The 21876-nt window shown below is 33.0% G+C and overlaps 2 protein-coding genes across 2 annotated transcripts in view; one reads left to right on the top strand and one right to left on the bottom strand.

Annotated features, from left to right (window-relative positions):
- LOC125867017 (suppressor of mec-8 and unc-52 protein homolog 2) overlaps nt 1–21876 on the bottom strand; it is a 460057-nt gene that overhangs the window by 30663 nt on the left and 407518 nt on the right. The window lies entirely within an intron of this gene.
- On the top strand, nt 5275–5797 carry LOC125867049 (benzaldehyde dehydrogenase, mitochondrial-like). Its single transcript, XM_049547470.1, has 2 exons — nt 5275–5330; nt 5419–5797. The coding sequence occupies exons 1-2, from the start codon at nt 5275–5277 to the stop codon at nt 5690–5692; spliced, it is 330 nt and encodes a 109-aa protein (XP_049403427.1). The 3' UTR covers nt 5693–5797.

Genomic DNA, 21876 nt, shown 5'->3' with positions numbered 1-21876 from the left:
AAAATAAACAACATATCATAGAAACGGCGTTTCATATACGGTACCTAAAAGACAAATCCGGTGACCGGGAACACGGTGATGACGTCAGAATCCGACGAATTCAGGAAGCACCAAAGATTATCACACACATGCAGAGAGAGAGAGAGAAAGTAACTGTGTGTGTGTGTGTGAAGTTTCAATGGAAGAAAATAGAGAGAGGAGATCAGAATGCAGAGAGAAGAAGAAAACAGGGAAATGGTACAAGTGTTGCTGCAATAAGTACTATTTCTATAAAAATACTCCCTCCATTTCATATTAAGTTAATATATTTTAGGTATTTTTCATTTTTCAAATTAGCTTAATTATTCAGTTTTCAAAACTATTTTTAAAGTGTTCTTCCAATTTTACCTTTCATTAATTAGTATTTGAATTAGCAATTAATTAATATTTAGTTATTTTAATCATATATTTGACAATAATTAATATGGATAAAAATGAAAAATTAAGTTCAATTTATATCTTAATTTATTTTTCTTAAAAGATATGAAACACCTCAAAAATTAACTTAATATGGAATGGAGGGAGTAACGGAAAGCTTGACTTTGGGCATTGGAGAAGTGTCGTTTTACGTGTGAGAAGATAAAGTCGAACTTGGCTTAACCATGTTTAACTTATCAAGTAACCATGGTTATCTAACTTTGTGATTTTGTACCTTTATTTAATTTTCTAATTTCTATCCTTACCTAATATTTAAGGACTATAAGTATTGCCCGTGCTAAGCACGGGCCCAACGTGTAGTCTTATTCGTGATCTAAAATTGATTAATATAAATGAGACATTATATACAATAAATAAAAATACTATTATCTTAAACATAATATAGTAGTCAAACGTGTTATCTATATATTTTGTGAATGTCATTCTATTGAATGTTGTTTTTAAAGTGAAATATTTACATAGTTGAACATTTTACATATGGGAGTACTAATTACATTTGTATATAACTATTTATAAATTGAACATTATACATATGGGGTACTAATTACATTTGTATATAACTATTTATAAATAAGTTATTAACAGATATGCACCAAAATTGATCAAGTACAATCTCAAATTATTTGAGGTCAATTATGTCGCATTCATACTAAAAAAAATTCAATAATTTTTTTTGAAGCAACTTTCGTATTTTAGCGCGGAGTCTGTTCATTTATTTACTTACATAGATGTGATATAGCTACAAATACTACTACTACGACAATTCAAATATTAACTCTGAAGTAACTAAATTAAATTAATTCAAATATTACCTCTAAAGTAACCAAATTATATTTTCATGAACTCAGTGCTTCTCAAAAAAGAAATTCTCGGAAATGTGCAACTCCCATCGTAAAAATGAATCAAGATATACAATTTTTCTTATAATTAAATAATTCAATTAGATGAAAAAAGAAATAGGCAAGAGACTGCTTAAGAAGTAAAGATCATTTGCACCTGTACTATCAATACATGTATTTGATTGGACATGTGCATTTGAGCACACCAACAATTTCACTTCTTGAATTAAATAATGACAAAAGATCTGTCTACAGTACACATGAATTCAATTCCTCCAGATTCTTCGAAAGAAGACGAGCCCAACAAAATACCCCGTGAATGAGAAGAGTAAACTGTAAGCAGACCTTACTACTAACTCGTGAAATAAAAGATTGTATCATATTTGTGGAAGTATTGAGTCTCACATCAAGGGCATCTCTAGATTGGAGTCTCTAAAATGTACCAAAAGTTTTAATAATTGTTACCCCTTAAACATAAATAATGACAAACTTCAACTAAGTTTAGAAGTATGAATAAAGTTGGTTCATGGGTTTCTGCACTATATTCTTAAAAATGCATCCATGTTAATTTCTCTCTTTTCCTTTGCCAGTGAGATAATATTTTAAGATGAAATCATTTTTTTAAATATAGATAACATAAAACGAAATCATTTTTCATTGGTATCTTCTCTATAGTTTCTAATTGTTGGCTATTCAATCATCCAACAAAGCTTCCTATATTTATATAGGAAGACACATTAGAAAATATTCTATACCATATAATACACACAAATAAAGCTTGTAAACAATCTTTAAAATAAACTATATCCAAAAATTTGTAACAGGTAAATTACCTCTGTGTATTGCCTAAATATGTGGATTATTGAAGTGTTAAAAATATTCTTCTATTTTAATCATACTCGCGAGACTCAAAATTGGAGAAATTAAAGTGACGAGGAAGAGGATCAATAAAGAAAGCAGCAAACAACTGACCAACGAAGAAGGTTGGAGAGCTCATTGGCGTCAAGGCTTCGCCATATTACTACCATCCTCTGTTGTGAACTCTTTTCTTCGTTGAAGAAAGCCAACACTGTCAAATACAACGTCTAGCACAATTATCATTGTTTTCGCTGGAACTAAACTTAAGTGGACCTGTCACACACTTCTCGTTGAAAACCTTTGATGACATCTCTGTCAACTGTTTCCTCCTCTTGCATCAAATCTGCCAAAATTTCCTTCAAATGATCAATACAGTAATAGAGATTACATCTATACAATGCATATATCTACGCCTATTGATATTATTAGGCAAGAACTTCAAAAATCAAACCAACACTCACCGGAGTAAGCTTGGATCATAGAGAATACTGCAGAAGAACAGAAAATAAAATAGATATGCTAATCTAACGATCAAAAAATTATTCTTAATCATTGCCATTGAACCAGAGAGAAAAAGGTTCAACTTTTTCTGAATAAACTATCTTTATCTATGCTTTTTAATTACTGACAAACTAAGGTCGAAAAGACTGTCAACTTATTTTTTTTTAATTAATATAGTCATCTAATATGGCTTTCTAGATTCATGAAATAAACTGTTATTTTTAACAAAAGAAACGTGAAGTACACCTAAGAAATTGTAGTCCCTTGCGGTTGAGAAAGTGTGTTGAAATCCTGGAACTCACATTTCATTCTATCCAAAGTAGGTCCCTTTATCTGTGCGAAGATGCGGGTAGTGAGAATTGTAATTAGACACATAATACATTACAACAAAAAATATTTTTTAAAATTTCACAAAGAAAATAATCTAACACTCATTATATTTGTTAAAGATTATCAAGCAGCTCCATATAAATTGAGACTAAAAGATAATATATTTTTTATATATTGAGACTCAAAGTTCTCAACTCATTTTTTTTCAAGAAACTATTTCTTTGTGTTTTTCTTTTAGTAGCATGAGTCTTGTTGTACATCTCCATCTTGCAAAATTATCATGATTTTTCTTAAAATGTTGGATGTTAAAGAGTTATAGTCTAGTTTCACTTTGATCATTGTTAATCTTGAAGGCAGAAATCTTATTGAATATATTGTATAGAGTTATAAGTCTTTATTAACAACCTTGTACTTATGAACTATTCAAAGGCTGAAAATGGATGAATGGTTTTTTCCTTTTTTGTGAAGCATTACTTGTTCAATAAAGAAGGCAAGTTTCACACATATTATGCCGGAAATCTAGTGCATCCTATTCCGTATGAAAACTCTGGTAGTATTTGATGTTAGCATTACTCTCATTCTTAACCAATTCTGGACTGTATTATGGGATTATAGAGTTGGTAGCACTTGAATCTTTAGCCAGCCATGCTATTGTATGCAATTTATCCAAACTCGAAGTATTAGGATGGAAGACCTGTCTGCACATACGTAGCTTATTCAAGTCTAACAAGTAGATAAGGCAACAACTGACTTGACTATCTATTTATATCTATGTATAGTTGTACATATAATAAATGTGCACAACAAGGCTATAACGGAAGAAAATCCAAGTCAAAACTTTCCCTTCTATTTGAACCAAGAGAAGACAAAATAATGCAAGAATAAAACTGTTTGGGCAGCAAACAAATCAACCAAGCAAGAAAAATGAATCAACACACTAGACACAAAAGTTTAACGTGGAAAACCTCTTCGGTGTGAAGAGTAAAAATCACAAGGCCAAAGCTCCACTATAATCAACAAGAGTTACAAAAGTGTTCTCCAAAATGGCCACCAACAAAGTGCCAAACAATGAGCAACTAGAACTACAAGATAGCACCAAAAAACTAGAGAAATAAAAGAAGCAAAAACACCAAACCCGCAGCTACTGTTTACGAGCTAAAATCTGGAGCTACAGGACTCCAAATCACCCTCTCTCAGTTCCGAATCAAAGATCCAGTTGAAAGGAACAAGCTGTCCAAAAATCAGCTCAATCGAATAAGAAACGAAGTGGGAATCACAATTTGAAAATGGCTGTTAGGGCATATGTGAAAATCTGCACTTTCTCACTTTTCTCTCTATATGGCTACTCTCAATCTCTTGTGATATATCTCAAAATAAGACCTAAAAGAAAGTCTTACATATGCACCATAATATTGGGCTTATGGGCAAATTGGGCTAGTCAAATTTGGGCTAAATTTATCCACAAAGGAAAGGAAGCAAGACCCAGATCCTTGGACTTTTATTTATCCACATAGGAAGGGAAAAATGCACAAAACCAAACACTAAGAGCAATCTTAAGCCTGCGACATTAGAACTTGGAGGGAAATCCCCTTTTATCGTTTGTGAGGATGCCGATATTGATACAGCCGTTGAACAAGCTCACGTTGCTCTCTTCTTTAATCAGGTACTATTTCCTATCTATACTTCTTCATTGGGTGTTGGTAAGGTTCATGTTAGATACTAACACCGATGACATAAATTTTAAAGGGCCAATGTTGTTGTGCTGGCTCTCGGACCTATGTTCACGAGAAAGTCTATGATGAATTTTTGGAGAAGGCAAAAGCACGCACCTTGAAACGAGTAGTTGGTGATCCGTTTAAATCGGGCACTGAGCAGGGTCCTCAGGTATTGATGATCTCCTAACTAATCCACTTTCTTATCTAAAATGCTGGAAACCAATGTATTAAACCTGTACGATGAAAAACAAACCATATTTCCTTTCTTGTAAGTCTTTTTCTTAAGGTAATAATGCTATACATAAGAGTTTTCCTGTCACAACAGACTGATATAAAATAGTTTGATAAGATCATGAAGTACATTAGATCTGGCGTCGATAGTGAAGCTACTCTTGAAACTGGCGGTGATCAATTTGGTAAAAAGGGCTACTATATTAAGCCCACCGTCTTCTCTTATGTTAAGGTATATACATTTTCACTTTAATAGACATGATTTTTAGCATCAACGTCCATAAATTGTCATAACTAACAAATTGTACAATTGTCAAGATGATATGCTGATTGCACAAGATGAGATTTTTGGTCCAGTACAGTCCATCTTAAAATTTAAGTATGTGAGAACGATCAAATACATATGTCAATAGTACGTGGAGCTTTATTATCGACTTTTATTTATGGTATGCATTTGTTCATTACAGGGATCTACATGAAGTGGTACGGAGAGCTAATAGTTCTCGGTATGGTCTAACTGCTGGAGTATTTTCGCAGAATATTGACACTGCAAACACATTGGCACGAGCCTTGAGAATTGGGACGGTATGGATTAATTGTTTTGATACGTTTGATGCTACAATTCCTTTTGGTGGCTATAAGATGAGTGGTCAGGGAAGAGAAAAGGGAAAATACGGTCTCAGGAATTACTTGCAAGTGAAGGCAGTTGCGACAGCATTGAAGAATCCAGCATGGTTATAAACATAATCCTCTTAAGCAATTTTTACAAATAAAACTAAACCATCATGATATCAAATTGCTCTAGTTTATGATGTTGATGACGATAAATGTTGGTTTTCTTTCAAAACTTCTATATACAAACTGCATTTGATGTCAATAGGCAACTAGTTTTATTTAAGTCGTTGTCAACGCCATTTCTCCTTGCATATATGTTTTATCTATCCCAATGAAGATATAAAGTGTAAAAGCAAATCTTATTGAAATTCCGTGAGAACAAAAAGTTGGGCATTATTTCACATCAAAAGACAGTTTTGACAAATTATATGTAAAATAGTCTATTGCAACATAACACTTGAACAAAAGAAAATCAAAACAATTCAAACCCTTAAACTAAAAATTCTTGAACAAAAGAAAATCCAAACAACCCAAAACTTCAAAATACTCCGAATCTTTTCGAAGTTTCAATCAAATAACACCTGAACAAAAACAAATTAAGAGTTAGAATAGAATAATCTTAACAAAAAAAAATAGTGATAAGAAAAACATTAGATACAAAAAACTTACCACATCGCAACACTAGAGTAAGAAAGAGTAAGGTAAGAACATGGATGAATACCGTCGCACCAAACAATATTTTTTCAACTCTGTCGCCTTTTGGAACAAAAATTTCTGCACAATCCGTATCAACAATGTCCTCTATCGTTGGAAGAATTGTGTCCTCCTTACACACCTCTCCAAAATCAAATTCTCAACCCCATCTACGGCAACGACATTTGCTTGTTCCAATTCCCTTAAAACTATAGTCTCACTAACTAAATGCTCATAAGTCTTCAAGTGAGAAGCATTCAACCTTTGCAGGCTAGAGAGTTTTGTTGTTACCAATTTCTTAACACGAATTAAGTTTAAAAGAGAAGCCAAAAGTGTCAATACTAAGATTTTTAATCCCTTGCTACAAGTTAGTGTCCTCTGAGTAAAAAAAGCAGCCCCACCAAACAAAAACAAGTTCAAACTTTCATACACCGACTTGGATACATCCTCCATTCTTTTTTCCAAATCAGTCAACGTCTTTTGCAATGTTGAAATCCTGCTCTCCACAGAATACAACTTAGTAACAAGTCTTTTCGAGACAAAAGGGTTGTATATCTGAAGAGAATCGAGGAGTTGAAAGGTGTGAAGTTAGGAGTGGCTCAGTACCTTTAAAAATGAGGCATATGTCTTACTCCCCAAAAATCAAAAGGCCTAATTTTTTAGTAGTAATAAAATTATCTTAAGCTTTCTTTAACAAAAAAAAAATAAAGAATGTTTTAATTAGTTTCGAAGAAGAATGGACATTGCTTTTAGCGTCAATTCACACAGTGGCGTCTCAAGCTAATTAGTGGCTTAAAGCCAAAAATAAGTTGGAGGCCCTAAATTTTAATTATTTTTTTATATCTGAGATTCAATTTCTTTCTTTCTTTTTAATAAAAAAAGTTTACTTTTTTATGATCTTAAACTAAAGATATATCTATACCAAAATATTTTTTAATCTTGTGGTCTTAAACATATGATGTGGAAGTTAAATTAAAAATTGATCCATAAAAAAGAAACATTCTTAAATGTTTCGAAACTAATTAAAACAAAAAGCAAAGAAAACTAACTTAATTTAAACAAAGCACATTACAAAATCTTTCAATTGTTTTGTTTTAGTTTGTTTTATTAAGTTTGAAAATATTTTTTAAATATACAATTACTTCACTTTGATTTTGTTACTCTTGAATCCATCACTTTAAAAAAAATTAATTAATGGGTATGTTTTTTTAAAAAAATAAATTTAATTTGTTAGATATGTTCTAAATAAATTTATTGAAAAATTATTTATTCATTAAATGCATTTTTTGTTGATAATTTTTATTCCAAACATCCATTGAAAAAGCTTCAACAATGATAATGGTGAAAAATGTTTTATAGATAAATAACAAGAAAGAGAAAGAAAAAAGAAAATTAGAAAAAAAATGGAAATTTAAAAAAAAAAAATAGGCAACTCACTCTCTCAAAGAGAGTGAAATATACTCTCTATGCCAACTCAGCACTTAAAGGGTTATTTATTCCATTTTAAAGTAGTTCAAGGGGTAATAGGACTCCCGCGGAGAGTTATTTGACCATTTTCTCAACAAAAAACCTAATTTCAATTGAAACAGAAAAAATTAACTAAAACAGTAATCAGTTTCACCCAATTCTAACATGAAGAATGCTGAGACATAACCAAGAAAACATAAACAACAGACACTATGAATTGTTAGTGAACGTTGTATGTATCGATTGCTGGTTCTTAGACGCCATTTGTTTTGTTGTGTATGGCTGGTGGATATTTTGTTGGAATTGTTGACAGCGTGTTGGAATATTGGTGGGCTTGGGTCGATGCTGCTGATTGTTGTTGTTGTGGGCTGTTGTAATTGTGTTAATATTGGTTTGAAGTTGGGATGAAATTGTGTTTAAGGGGGTTAAATTAAGGAAGGGGAACTTTCGTATATAGCCACTCAAAAATAGTTTAATTACGCTACATAACTAGAGTTTGCTAATTACGATTTGTAGCTACATGTTATATGTATGAGAGTGGCAAGCGAGAGGGATGAGAGAGGCAAGCGAGAAAGGGCAGAAAGTGGGAGAGAGGTGAATTGTATATGTATATCGGTTTGATAATTGTATATATGTAACTGGTATATATATATATGCATTTGTATATCTGGAGAGCGAGATTGGGAGAGAGAGGAGAGATGCGAGTGTAACATCTCACAATTTGAAATAACTAGGAAGAAGCTTATAATTGGAAATAGTCATTTTTGGAAAGAATTAAAATCTGGAAATTTGGTTAAGTTAGGAAAGGTTAAGTTTTTGGTCAACTTCAAACGGCCATAACTTCTAGATCAGAATGAGTTAGGTGTAATTCCAGTTATTGTTGGAAATATCTTTGCAACGCCGCCAAGTTTGTGCAAATCCAAGTTCATATGAGTGAGTTATGCCCTTTGGAAGTTGGGCTAGCTGTTGGAATAAAGAAAGTCCAATCCGGATTTTTAAAGGGTAGTTTGGTCTTTTCCTTACCCTTTTATTTTAATTCATTTTTTTGTAATTAATTAGGGGCCTAAGCTGAATTAGATCAGTTTACGCTTTTGGAAAAAGGGTTAGGGTTTTGAGAGAAGAGAAAAGAAGAGGACAAAGAAGAAGAACGTTCAAGATTCGTCGATTTCTTGGAGCTTTGCTTATGGATTTCGTCGGGGGGGGGATCCCTACAAGATAAGATATGTGAGGTCACAGAGCGTTGGGTTACTTCGCCCACGCGCCAATCATGATTCAATTCAGCGAAATATGTTTGATTTGAAAGTAAATTCCTTGAGTTCTTGATGATATTCATTTGAATTCTTGTGGGTTGTGTTGTTGAAAGAGCTGGAGATTTATTCACGTTTTAGTAGTGTTTTTTTTTTTTGGGTAGAATCTGATGTATATTGAGGGTTTAATCGATTCTAAGTGTTGAGTAAAAGAACATATGGAGTTTAGAGGGTTTAGAGTTGAAAAACGAAGAAGAATTTTCGTCGAACAAGATTTGATAGTGGTGGCGTGTCACGCACCTGGTCCCAGATTTTGAAAATTTCGACTTCGCGTCGCAAAGCTGACACGAGGTGTTCTGCCTCAAAAGACGTTTTCGGAACCAAAATTTAATTATGCCTCCGTGTCGCGGACCCACCTTCAAATATTGATTTTTCGGTATTTTCTCATGTTTAGCTATCTAGAATCATTCCTAAACATCATGAAATCCTTCCAATCACAAATCTTAATCCTTTAATCCATAATTCAATTCAAGGATCAGTTAAGAGTCAAGTCAAGATCAGTTAAGAGTCAAGTCAAGAGCAGTTAAGATCAAAGTCAAGAGAAGTCAATAGTCAAGTAAGAGAAGTTCATTCCAAGCTTACATAAGTCTTTTACAAATGTTATAACTTTATTTTAAGACTTAAGTTTTGAGTTTAGTAAAGGGTAATGTTGAAGTTCTTTTCTTCAAAGAAACATATGGGGACTAAGTATTTCCCAAAGAGATTTAAAATGTTTTACACATTTAAATAAGAGCGGAAACTGAGATTTCCAAAGAGCCTTCGGGCTAGTTTTCAGAAAAGAGTAAATGCTTTCATAATTAAGCAAGAGGGGAAACTCTGATTTCCAAAATAGTCTTTCAGCTAAGTTTTTGAGCATTAATCTCAAATCACAGAAGAAGTATGTTTTTATACATAAGAGCTAATATTATATTTTTAGGTGTAGTATTGAGCACTGATATGGGGATGTGAGTTCACATTAACTCAAGTCTCCATAAACCATGTAGCCATCATGGGTAGAAAAGGGTCATACTTTTTAGCTGAATCCCTTTCGCATAGAGTAGTGGATCCACTTAGTGAGTTAGCTTCCTATATCACGGCAAGGTATAGGATGAGCCTCAGCAACGTGAGGTAAAGCGTTGTATCATCACTATAGTTCTTAAGTGATGGTTGTCAGTTAGAGAAACAACTCCCACAACAATAGTTGCATGGTTCCTCAAGGGGTTCTGCTTAGTGTGAATGGGGGTATGGGACTTTATTCATGCATTGCACAAGTAGACTTTGAGATAGAGCATACTTTGTCTTTTTATGATATTATGATTATGAATTGACAGCATGTTTTCAACAGTTTTTCTTTATATTGCACTTGTTTTAAACTGTTTTATAATGAAATGAGTTTAGTTAAGTATTCTTGAGTTGAGAAGAGCCAATGTAAGTGTTTCTTTCAGATTCCCTTTCAAGCCTATGTTGTTTTAGCATTCCAACTCGCATACTCGTACATTCAATGTACTGATGTCAGTTGGCCTGCATCGTCTTATGACACAGATAACTAGGATCGGCATTCCGACGCATCGTTGATCCAGTGAGCAGTTCAGAGTCCATTGGTGAGCCTCTTTGCTTTCCGGAGGATCCATTTCATTGCTATCTAGTTTAGTTTATTAGGATGTTGTGGGGTCTGTCCCAACATCCATCTCAGTTGTTATTAGAGGCTTCATAGACAGTCAGATGTTAGTTTTTTTAGTCTTTTCATTATCATTTCTTATTGTCAAGACTTGGGTTGCCACTTTTGGCCAAGTTGAATGTTTAACCTTTAAACATTCTCAGTTATTTCATTATGCAGTTCAGTTAAGTTCATTGATCGTTATAGATATGAATATTGTCTTCCGCTGAGTTAAGTAAGCCAGGCCAAGGGTTTGCTTGGGGCTAGCAATGGTCTTCGAGTGCCAGTCCCGCCCAGGGTGTAGGCTCGAAGCGTGACAATGAGTGAGATTGGGAGCGGGAGGAGAGAGGTTGTCACGACCCAACCCATCGGGCCGTGCGGGCACCCACTCTAACACCTAAGTAAGAAAACCCTTATATCCCAATAGTCAAAACATGCTGAAGGTTTAAAGAAAACAGAGATAAATATAATAATATGATTTTAAACAATATCCTTAGACACACTTTTGGTTAAAACTTGTAAAGTAATTTAACAACTCTCAAGGATCTAGTCTAAACAGGTACAAGAGCTACTGAGAGTACATCTAGACAAGATAAACAAAAGACACAACTCCCATTATGCGGAAGGAATAATAGAAGCTGCGGAGAATTTCCTCGTCTTCACCTAATGAAACATCATCAACCTGCATCCAGACTATGTCAAAGACATAGCAAGAGTTTTATCAATCACGCTAGAAATTTCCTTCTCCTTCCTTCCCAAGCTTATAATAGCTTTTCTGGGGTTTCTAGGGTGTTTTACGACTTATTTAGGTATTTTAGGAAGACGGAGAAAATAGAATTTCTCGTAATTTACGTTCTGCCTCTCCTATCCCGCCCTGGCATCAGCTTACCCCGCCCTAGCGGCAACAAGCCCGCTTTGGCGGGACAGTAGCCCAGAATTTTCCCAAATTTCTGTTTCATCTAAATAACGACGGTTCGGGTCGTTACAAAGGCGAGCGAGAGAGGGCAATAATTTGTGTAATTCACATCTCGTTTGTATAATTCGCGTGTTTTTGTATAATTGAGTAATACAAAGTCTAAAATTATACAAAGATGATAAAACTCGAAATAACGAATTCATACAAACATAAACAGATGAACTTTAAAACATTTATACAAATTATATTATACAAATTACATTATATAAATTATATTATACAAAATTTGAAAACTAATACGTTTATACAAACTTTAAAAAGTTATACAAAAAAAGATTGAACGTATATGGTGATAAAACTGAAAAAAACAAACGAAATGATCGTCATATACAAATACAAACAATCGTATACAAATAGAAATCAAACAAAGAATTGTTAATTGTGAATTATACAAATGTGGTGAATTATACAAATACAAAGTTAGCCCACGTAATTAATAGTTAATGTTAGTCGCAAGTGGTAATTATAGCAAACTATAGCTATAATGACTAATTAAGTAGTATAAATGTGTTTAACCACGTAATTTTCCCTTAAAATAACTAGAATTATAATAAAAGGGGTTAAATTTCAAATTATGACATGACCACATGAATTTCAATTATGACCAATTATAATTAAGAACGTAGCTTTAGTAAATTTGGTTGGAATTTAAATAAGATGAACTGATGTTGATTATCTTAATTATAATAACAAACTTCTTAACTTGACGAAATAAAATAATTATCTTAATTATAAATTAATTGACTGAAAAATATGATCTAGTGACTAAACTAACATAATTAACAAAATATTTAATTAAAAACAAAACGATTTTCTGTTAAAGGACAGAAGAGAAAGGAAAAAACCAGAGTGACATCGTATTGAACCTCCTCCTAGGGTTCTTTGTTTGGATTTTCTTTCAGAGGAAAAACCAGTACTTTAAAGACTGTTTTGCAAATTATTATTATTATTATTGCAAATGAGTTATTTCAGACATTCCAGTTGAGTTTATGAGGAGATAAATTTATGTTGTAAGCCTATTATCGCTTGAGTGAGTTTTCCGCTAAGTAGTCAGCCAGGCCAAGGGTTTGCTTGGGGATCAGAAATAATTTTCGAGTGTCGGCCACGTCTACGGTGTAGGCTCGGGGAGTGACAATCAAGATAGAATTAATTCATTTTTTCTCACCTTACCCCTATAATTAATATGGCTTTGGAAGTTTAAACAAGTTTTAAAGATTCAAATTTTCTTTTTTCAAGAGGCTAATTAATATGAACAAAGAGCAAAAAATAGTAAAGTTGATCAATCTATTAATGATTTCTTAATAATCGTGTAAAATAAAAAGTGCCCAACTAATATGAGATGTAGGGTGTATGGTTTTCCAACTATATCCTTATACTTCATCTTCTTAATAGTGTTTAATTTTCAAGAGACATTTATTAAATATGAATTGTTTAATAAACTATACATTGTATTTATAGATTTTTTAATTGACGTGATTTTTTGTAAGATAACACTTACAGTAAAACTTCACTAAATCAATATAGGTGGACCATGAAATATTATTATTTTGTAGAGGTATTAATTGATCGATAAATTAATATTTATTAATTTAAAGAGTGTTTCTACACTGCAAAAATTTGTTCCGGGATGAAATCTCAGAGAATTTATATGAACCCATTTGTGAAAACGTCATTCATGAACTTAAGGTCATGATTAATGATCTCGGTTACCGCAATAAAATGGATGTTAATAACTAGTTGGATGGGTGAAAATGATACATGTTCAGAGGTTCAGAGCTTAGAAGAAATTGTGGATACCATTAAAAAAATAATTTTTTATTAAAAACTGTATATAAGAGAAAAATGACTTAGTTTTCGAAAAATCGATTAAACTTATAGTTTAAGAGAAATCAAATTTTCAAAAGAACAGAGTCGCCACTTAATTTTTAGTAAAAAAAATCAAGAAAAAATATAAGATTTTTCAAAAAGATTTAAACAGATAAAATCAATTGAAAAAAAAGGGTTCGAGTTCAAATGTATATTCCGAGAAGGTGTTAGGCCCTCGGAATACCCGCTAACTCGCGGTTGACCGACGATTTGACCAAAATAATTTTTGACTAATTTTAAAATTTTAACTTAAGTAAAAGAATTCATTTATTTTAACTAATTATTTTTTAAAAAAAAAAAATTTAACTAAGTAAAGAACTCATGACTATGACTAATTTTGAAAGTTTAACGAAGTAAAAGAACTCGTTTTATTTTTAACTAATTTTATTGAGATTTTAACCAAGTAAAAAAAAAAACTCATTTATTTAAACTAACTTTTTGAAATTTTAACTAGGTAAAAGAACTCAATTATGACTATTTTTGTTTTATATATTCATTTTTATTTTTATTATTATTATCGTAAGGGGGAATGAACTAAATGGAATTTTTCTAAGGGAAATGACTTAAGGAAATGTCAAGACCAAAATTAAATAAAAGCTAAGTAAATAAATCATATGAATGAATATTTATTTTAAAAATATAAAAGAGAAATGACTACCTTTGGGGTTTAATTAAATTTAACCATAAGAAATGAAAGCGTCAGTCGAACGAATAAAACAAAGCGTAGGCAAGAAAATTGAATTTGGGCCTTTGCTGCGTTTTTGGGCCTCCTTCAGCCCATTTTCGCTCCCAAACACCTGTGTATACAGCAAAGGTATATCGTTGTATATGGGTCGTATTCAGGCACGTTTTTGTGTATATCAGAGTGTGTACCGAGTGTATTCAGTCTATTTTGACCCCCGCAACCTGCATTTTATTTTTTCTTCCCTGTATATCATGTGTATAGTTGTTGTATAGCAGTGTATACTGTTGGGTACATCAGGTATATAGCTCTTTTTGAGCTTTTGGAGGCTTGCATTAGCTTCCCTTTCTCCCTCGAACACCAAAGGCTGACTTCAATACCCGTAAATGCAGGGAGATGATGAAAAAGAGTCCAATTTATACTCCGGGAAGCACCACATGTAAAGAAAGTGAAGGGAAAAATTAACATGAGTAATTTAAGATCATCATTAAGCGATTTTACCAACGAAGAAGCAGTAAGCAAGCATGGATTCATCAAACTTTTAGACATACGAAAACATTTAGTAATTGAACAACTACTAACACAAACCACTAAAATGCATACTCAAGATCTTTATTGGAAATAGCACTATGAACTAATGGCTAGAAATTATATACATATTTTTCTGAACATTTGCAGGGAGAATTAAATGTATGGTGGATAAGCTAATGAGTCATGACCAAATGTTCTACTTACAGTAGCTCAAGTACGGCCAACTACTAGTGAAAATCCAAGGAAAGCAATCTGATTCAACAAATATTTGGTGACTTATATCATGCTAAAGTAGTAAAAATCAGTTAAGCTTAAGCTACTATCTGAGAAGAATATAACCACTACTTATGATGAACACTGTTAGGTAGATAGATTGTTAATAATCCGACACACTTGACCCCTAAATAGCAACACAAGATTATCGAAGCTAACAACCTATGACTAAGGTAAGCGCAAGTTTTTGACAACTTTCATTATTAAATCAATGTGAACAAATCTAAGCAAACAGGAAACATACATTACGATTTGTCACTAAAATCTGAGCCATAAGCAAATTCACAGCAAATAGACACAGAATAAGATTAATAGGAATTTCGAAACCGATCATAGAGGTATTATAGAAAAGCTAGGACAATAAGGGTAATAGCAATCAAAACTCAATATTTCAATAGCTCTGCACAAGTCCAAGTCACAATATAAACCAACATAAACCGACAGACGCAACAGTAGACAAAGGAGACGAAAAGAAAAACTCAACTCTTATCAAATATCCAGAAGCAAACAAACCAACCACATACTGATTTACAATAAGCAGTGAATCGAAGTATTCTCCAACATTATCACATAAACAGCTCACACATTGAGAATCAAACGACAACACATTAAGAGCAAGATATGTTTGAAGCAAAATAAGTGTTACCTTCCAAAATGCAGCGAACTTGGGACGGCTGATGAGCTTGGAGGGCAGCGACTTTCGTAGATTTCGAAAGATTCCGATGAACAAAGAAGCAAGCGAAAGACTCGAGCGATACCTAGACCCTCACCCTTTTCTCCTAAGTCCTATTCCCCAACTTTTATTTGTAAATATTTGTAACTAGTAGTTGACCGTGCTTTCTCCCAAATTTCAACTAATTTCTTTAATATTTTTTCCAACTCAAAAAGATCCCCCCCGATTCCTTTTCAACAGTTGACCATATATAGGAGGGAAATAGGGTTCGGGAATGGGGGGAAAAACGGATCCAAATCCGGACAAAAAGAGCCTAAATTCAAATTCAAACTTCAAAATTTCTTTCACCATTAAAGGAGGACATACTTTCTCTGAAATTTTCTCCCTATTCCGAATGAGAAAAGGAAAAAACGTGTGCTTCTGCTTGCTGCCGGGACAGAGACGTGAGGAAGAAAACAAAAAAAATAGAGTACTGCCTGACTTGCCCGTTGCTTTTCCGTCTATCACCGTATCCTCCGTGAAGGCGTTAAATCGAGCAGGCGTCGTTTTGTACTTCTTAGACTGTCGTTTGAATCATTGTCGTTCACGCCGTTGATTTCTCATCGTTTTGGGTCGACGTGAGACGTTACTGCTCTGTTTGATGCGTTTGCTAGGAATATTTTGGGTTCTTCTTTTGTTGATGAAGGGATTGGGCCGGGTATGGGTCGGTTGGGTTAATGAGGAGACGGTTGGGCATGGTTGAATGGATTAATGTTTGCTAGCAATTGGATTGTTGTTAAATGAGTTGGGCCTGGGAATAAGCTGCCAAAGGGTGGCCCAAACTTTGGTCTATTAAATGAGTTGAAGATAAAATCTAATTGGTTAGATTTGGACTAGGCTATGGTCATATGAATTTAAATGATGGTCAATTGGAAATTACAGATGTAGCCAAACATAATTAATTAGGACAAGTGCGACTAATAATTAAATAAGACAAATCAATATTAATTAATTAACAAGCTTCTTAATCTTAACGAAATAAAATAACTAACTCAATTATAAACTAATTAATTTAACAATATAAACGACTAAATAACTAAATATTTAAATAAAAACTAAAAATCCTTTTGAGACAATTTTCGAACATTCATAAAATATACTAATTAGACACATAATTATATAAAATATTATATTTATTTAAAATTTATAAAAATGACAAAACCACTTAAAATTACTTGAAAATTATTTTGAATTTTATAAAGCCAATTATTCAAATCATTTAGAATTTAGGAAGTTCGATGATTAATTTATATTGGGGAGGGTCAAAATTGGGTGCCAACAACTGTCCCTCATTTTACTTGGATTGATGCAAGAAATTCGAGGAAGATGAAATTGACAAATCCAATTTTGACCGACCACATCTTCATCTTTTGGAAAAAGGTGTTTGGTACGGACTTTAGGAATTATGGCCGAACCTTGGAAATGGGTTTCCTACATATCTCAGGCTATATGAGAATTCAGACCACTTGTAGTTCGATAAGCTTGATTTGACGCACGATTATGAAAGAATTCATAAGTCATCCCGATATCGAATTATGAAGAGATCAGAATGCTCGAGAATAACATTTAAGAGCGAATGATTGGAATACAGCCGAGTTTCAACATTGACTCTGTCTACATATCCCTCTGCTTAGGGAATCAGACTACTTGTAGTTCAACTCAATCGGTTGGAAAGGAAATCTATTATGCTAGATCACCTTTTGTTCCGAAAAAGCGACAAAGTGAGTCGAGTACGAAAAGGAGGCTTGCAACCTCTTAGTCATGAATGTGGCGCGCTTCACACTCATACTTAAGAACTTACACGGACATAATTTCCAAAGCTCTTGGTGCATTGTCACTCATATTGGAAAGCGGCTTCCGGTAGAGACCAAAAATTTTCGGATGCGAAACTGAAACCATGAAACCTAAAGAAAAACTCATATGCTTTCTAATAGGGGTGTGGTTTGATTGTGGTGGAAGTCGCTCCCCTACTCGCGTCCTAAGAGTTTGGCACTTCTCTTCGGACTATGTCTCAGTTCGCTGCTAAGAAAAAGTTCCACGTTGTGCTGCATCTTTTTTGATGTCGTCCGCACCTGTGGTTTGTTTTGGAGAATTCATCCTTTCGGATGCTCTCGACAAAGATTGAGATAAAACTCATTAGCATAAAAATGTCATTCAAATGGAGAGATAGTGCCTTTTACCATATTGACACTTAATTGCTCTGTTTGAACATTTGACGTCAACTCCATCGGGTTTGACGTAAAGCAAATAAAGCTTATAGATTATATTTGCAATATAGTCTTCAGTGTACTATTTCTTTGATGTCAAAGTAATAAAATAAGCTGATGTAATATGTTGATAGTTCTTTTGATGTCGTTTTTGCAAAGAAAAATGATGCAGTCGATGTTGATCTTCTTGTGATAGGTAAATCTTTCTCTTGTGATGCATAACTCATTTCTCTTGCGATGCGTTACTCTTTTTCGCGATGCATGATTTTCTTTTCCGCGATGCATGAATCCTTCTCTTGCTATGCATGAATCTCTTTTCCGCGATGCATGACTTTTCTCTTGCTATGCGTGATTTCTTCTTTTTGCTATGCATAGATCTCTCTTGCAATGCATGATTTCTTTCCGCGATGCATGACTTCTTTTGCTATGTATGGATCTCTTTCCCGCGAGGCATGATTTTTCTCTTGCTATGCATGATTCTTCTTTCTCTTGCAATGCATGAATCTCTTTTCTCGCGATGCATGAATATTCTTCCGCGATGCATGAATCTTTTTCCCGCGATGCATGAATCTTTTTCCTCTTGCAATGCATGAATCTTTTTTCTCGCGATGCATGAATCTTTTTCCTGCGATGCATGAATCTTTTTCTCGCAATGCATGAATCTTTTTCCTGTTGCAATGCATGAATCTCTTTTCTCGCGATGCATGAATTTTTTCCCGCGATGCATGAATCTTTTTCTCGCAATGCATGAATCTTTTTCATCTTACAATGCATGAATCTCTTTTCTCGCGATGCATGAATCTTTTTCCCGCGATGCATGACTTCTTTTGATAACACCTCCCTGATATCAAATGAAGATAATGCTTCACCGAGCAACATCTGGGTATCTTTTGGACGGCGGTATCGTCTCAATCAACAATATAAATAAAATGACCCTCGGAGTAGCGGTATCATCTTATTTGACAATACGATATAAATGACTCTCCGAGTAGTGGTACCGTCTCATTCGACAATACAATATAAATAACCTTAAGGGTAAGAATATTATCATATCTGATAATATAATGCAGATAAATGTCTTCCAGGTGTCTCTAGCTGCTGGAAAATAATAATATTGCTCTCTTCGTTGTTTTTGTTTGTTCCATCTCCGAACATAGTCACAATGTTCATTATGATACTCGCTTTGTTGGGAATTCGAATGAAATAATGCTATTCATATTCCCAAATATTTGATATAAGAAACATAAAATATTTCCTGCATCCACCGAAAAAATTGTCAATTTTGGGGGAGCTCCTCGCCCTTTTGACTTCTTCGTATCCATTGAATGGAGGAATATGTTAATTTTGAGGTAAACCTATAAACATGTATCCACAGAAAAATTGTTAGTTTAAGAGTGAACTGATTTGTGTCGATTTCTTCGGTTGTCTGCTTCTTGTTTTGCTATCTCCGATTGATTTCTCCGATTTCCCGCTTCTTGATAGATAAGACAAAACATTTTTATGCAAAAATAATTGAAACATGGAGGAAAAACTTTTAAGGAAAATAGATTTTCAAAAGTAATGTTTGTAAAAGGTCATTGTTAAGTGTCATGTCACGTCAAGCTTAATGAGCGTTTTTGAGGTTGATGCATCAAGGTCTATAAGATCACTTGCTGGGAAGTATTCAAAGTTGCTCTAAACCCGATGAAACTTGTTGAAATTTTGAGGCCATCCTCAAAATTTCTGTCCCAGTTAATTGTCTCGGCGTATCTTTAACCGTTGGTGATCAAATCACGGAATTTTGAGATCCTCTTAAAATTCTGGCCCAGTTGCAAATCTCAAAGTAACTTCAGTCTCAACTTTGTTGGAGAGATCTTCTTCTTAAGAATTTTTGAGTTCCTCTAAAAAATTCTGCTCAGTTTCTATCGTAAAGGAAAATAGAAATCTTACGGGAGATATGACCGAACCCTTGTGGCGCCTACGTATCTCGTTGAAGCATGAATCAGGTCAAATGCAGTTCCCCCTCTCGAGGATTAACAAAAATAAGAAATTTTACAAAGAAACCGATTGAGGCCGACATAGGCCGCCTACGTATCTCATTCTTGAGAATTCAGGTCGAACGTAGGTGGACCATGAAATATTATTATTTTGTAGAGATATTAATTGATCGATAAATTAATATTTATTAATTTAAAGAGTGTTTCTACACTGCAAAATTCGTTTCGGGATGAAATCTCAGAGAATTTATATGAACCCATTTGTGAAAACGTCATTCATGAACTTAAGGTCATGATTAATGATCTCGATTACCGCAATAAAATGGATGTTAATAACTAGTTGGATGGGTGAAAATGATACATGTTCAGAGGTCCAGAGCTTAGAAGAAATTGTGGATACCATTAAAAAAATAATGTTGATGATCAAATTGAAGATGATACAATACTTTTGGAACCAGTTACGCATAAGGAAACAATTATCCCATGTAGAACTCTTCACAATTTTATGATGCAGTTCGAAAAGACAACATTGAAACTTTTAGATGTAATAAGAAAAGTTAGAGATGGACTTCAACTAGATTTAAATTTTTAACAAAAAACAGAACACATTAGATTCATGTTTCACTTTCTTAGATATTTTTGACTTTTAAAGAGTTATTAATTTATAATATTAATGGGACCATATATTTATATAGGGGTTTTCTGAAAATATATTATCTTATTATCGTATCAAAATGAGTGATTTTTTCATTGGGCCAAGTCGGGACCGGAAAAAAATATTATCTTAGAGAGTTTATTAATTAATCAAGTATTAATTTAGTGAGATTTTACTGTATTTTGGGACGGATAACGAGAGTATTTGTTTTATCAATTTTCACTCACAATTTGACTGAAGTAATTTCACTTGTTATTACATATAGGATAGTGTAATTTGTTTTGATTGTTAAACATACACTATGACTGTACGAGTTTGATTCCTACCATCAGGGCCGACTCAACAACATTTGGGGCCTAAAGCGAAACTTAAGAGAGGGTCCCTATAAAATTTTTTATTTTTTTCATCATATATACTTTTATTTAGAATCTACTTTTCTAACTTTTTTAGATGTGAAGTTATGAAGTACTATTTTATAATCAATTTGTTTTAACAGTCCCTTTTCAAATGATAATATAGTTAATTTATTCAATCTCTCTTGAGACATTATTGATCTTAAAGAATATTTAATCAATTTTAATTTCGAAAAAATATTTTCGGCTGAGGTAATGGTTACATGAACTGTTAACATTATCCCATAAGCAATATGTGTATTTGGAAAAGAATCAAGACGTTTTATTTGATTGAGTATTTTCATTAGACTTCTACTTGTATTATTTCTCTTAATACTTTTAATTCAAAAAGTAAATCTAAACCATCAATATCATAATAACTATTATGCGTTAAAGAAAGTTCAAGGTTAAGACAATATTTTTTAAAAAATATTCATATCTCAATATTTTACCACTAAACAAGAAATCAATTTTTTTATATATGCTTCAATTGGTTCAAATCTATTTTTAAGTGAAAAAATAGTTTGATCTACTCTATCTCAATATTTTACCACTAAATAAGAAATCAAAAGAAAAAATTTTATGCTTCAATCGGTTCAAATCTATTTTTAAGTGAAAAAATAGTTTGATCTACTCTATCTCAATATTTTACCACTAAATAAGAAATCAATTTTTTTATATGCTTCAATTGGTTCAAATCTATTTTTAAGTGAAAAAATAGTTTGATCTACTCTACATATATAAAGTAATCAACTCTAAAAGATTCTTCAAGGGACTTTGTGATTTCGTTATCCATATTTTCATCAAACTGTTTCTTACTAAATTTAGGTTTATATTCATCTAACATGCAATTTCCTTAGTAGAAATAATAGCACTCATATAGCATATAGTGTTTTTCTTAAAAAACAACATATATAAGTAATTAATTTTTTAGAAT

This window comes from Solanum stenotomum, chromosome 6, assembly GCF_019186545.1.
Source record: "Solanum stenotomum isolate F172 chromosome 6, ASM1918654v1, whole genome shotgun sequence".
NCBI lineage: Eukaryota > Viridiplantae > Streptophyta > Magnoliopsida > Solanales > Solanaceae > Solanum > Solanum stenotomum.
Note: the sequence above shows the minus strand (reverse complement) of the source record. Positions and strands in the feature narration are given on the sequence as shown.

Excerpts from the sequence above, each read along its gene's own strand:
- LOC125867049 (XM_049547470.1), top strand. The coding sequence starts at position 5,275 with ATGCTGATTGCACAAGATGAGATTTTTGGTCCAGTACAGTCCATCTTA. Across the intron at positions 5,331-5,418 it reads CAGTCCATCTTAAAATTTAA|GGATCTACATGAAGTGGTAC; the intron begins GTATGTGAGAAC and ends TGTTCATTACAG.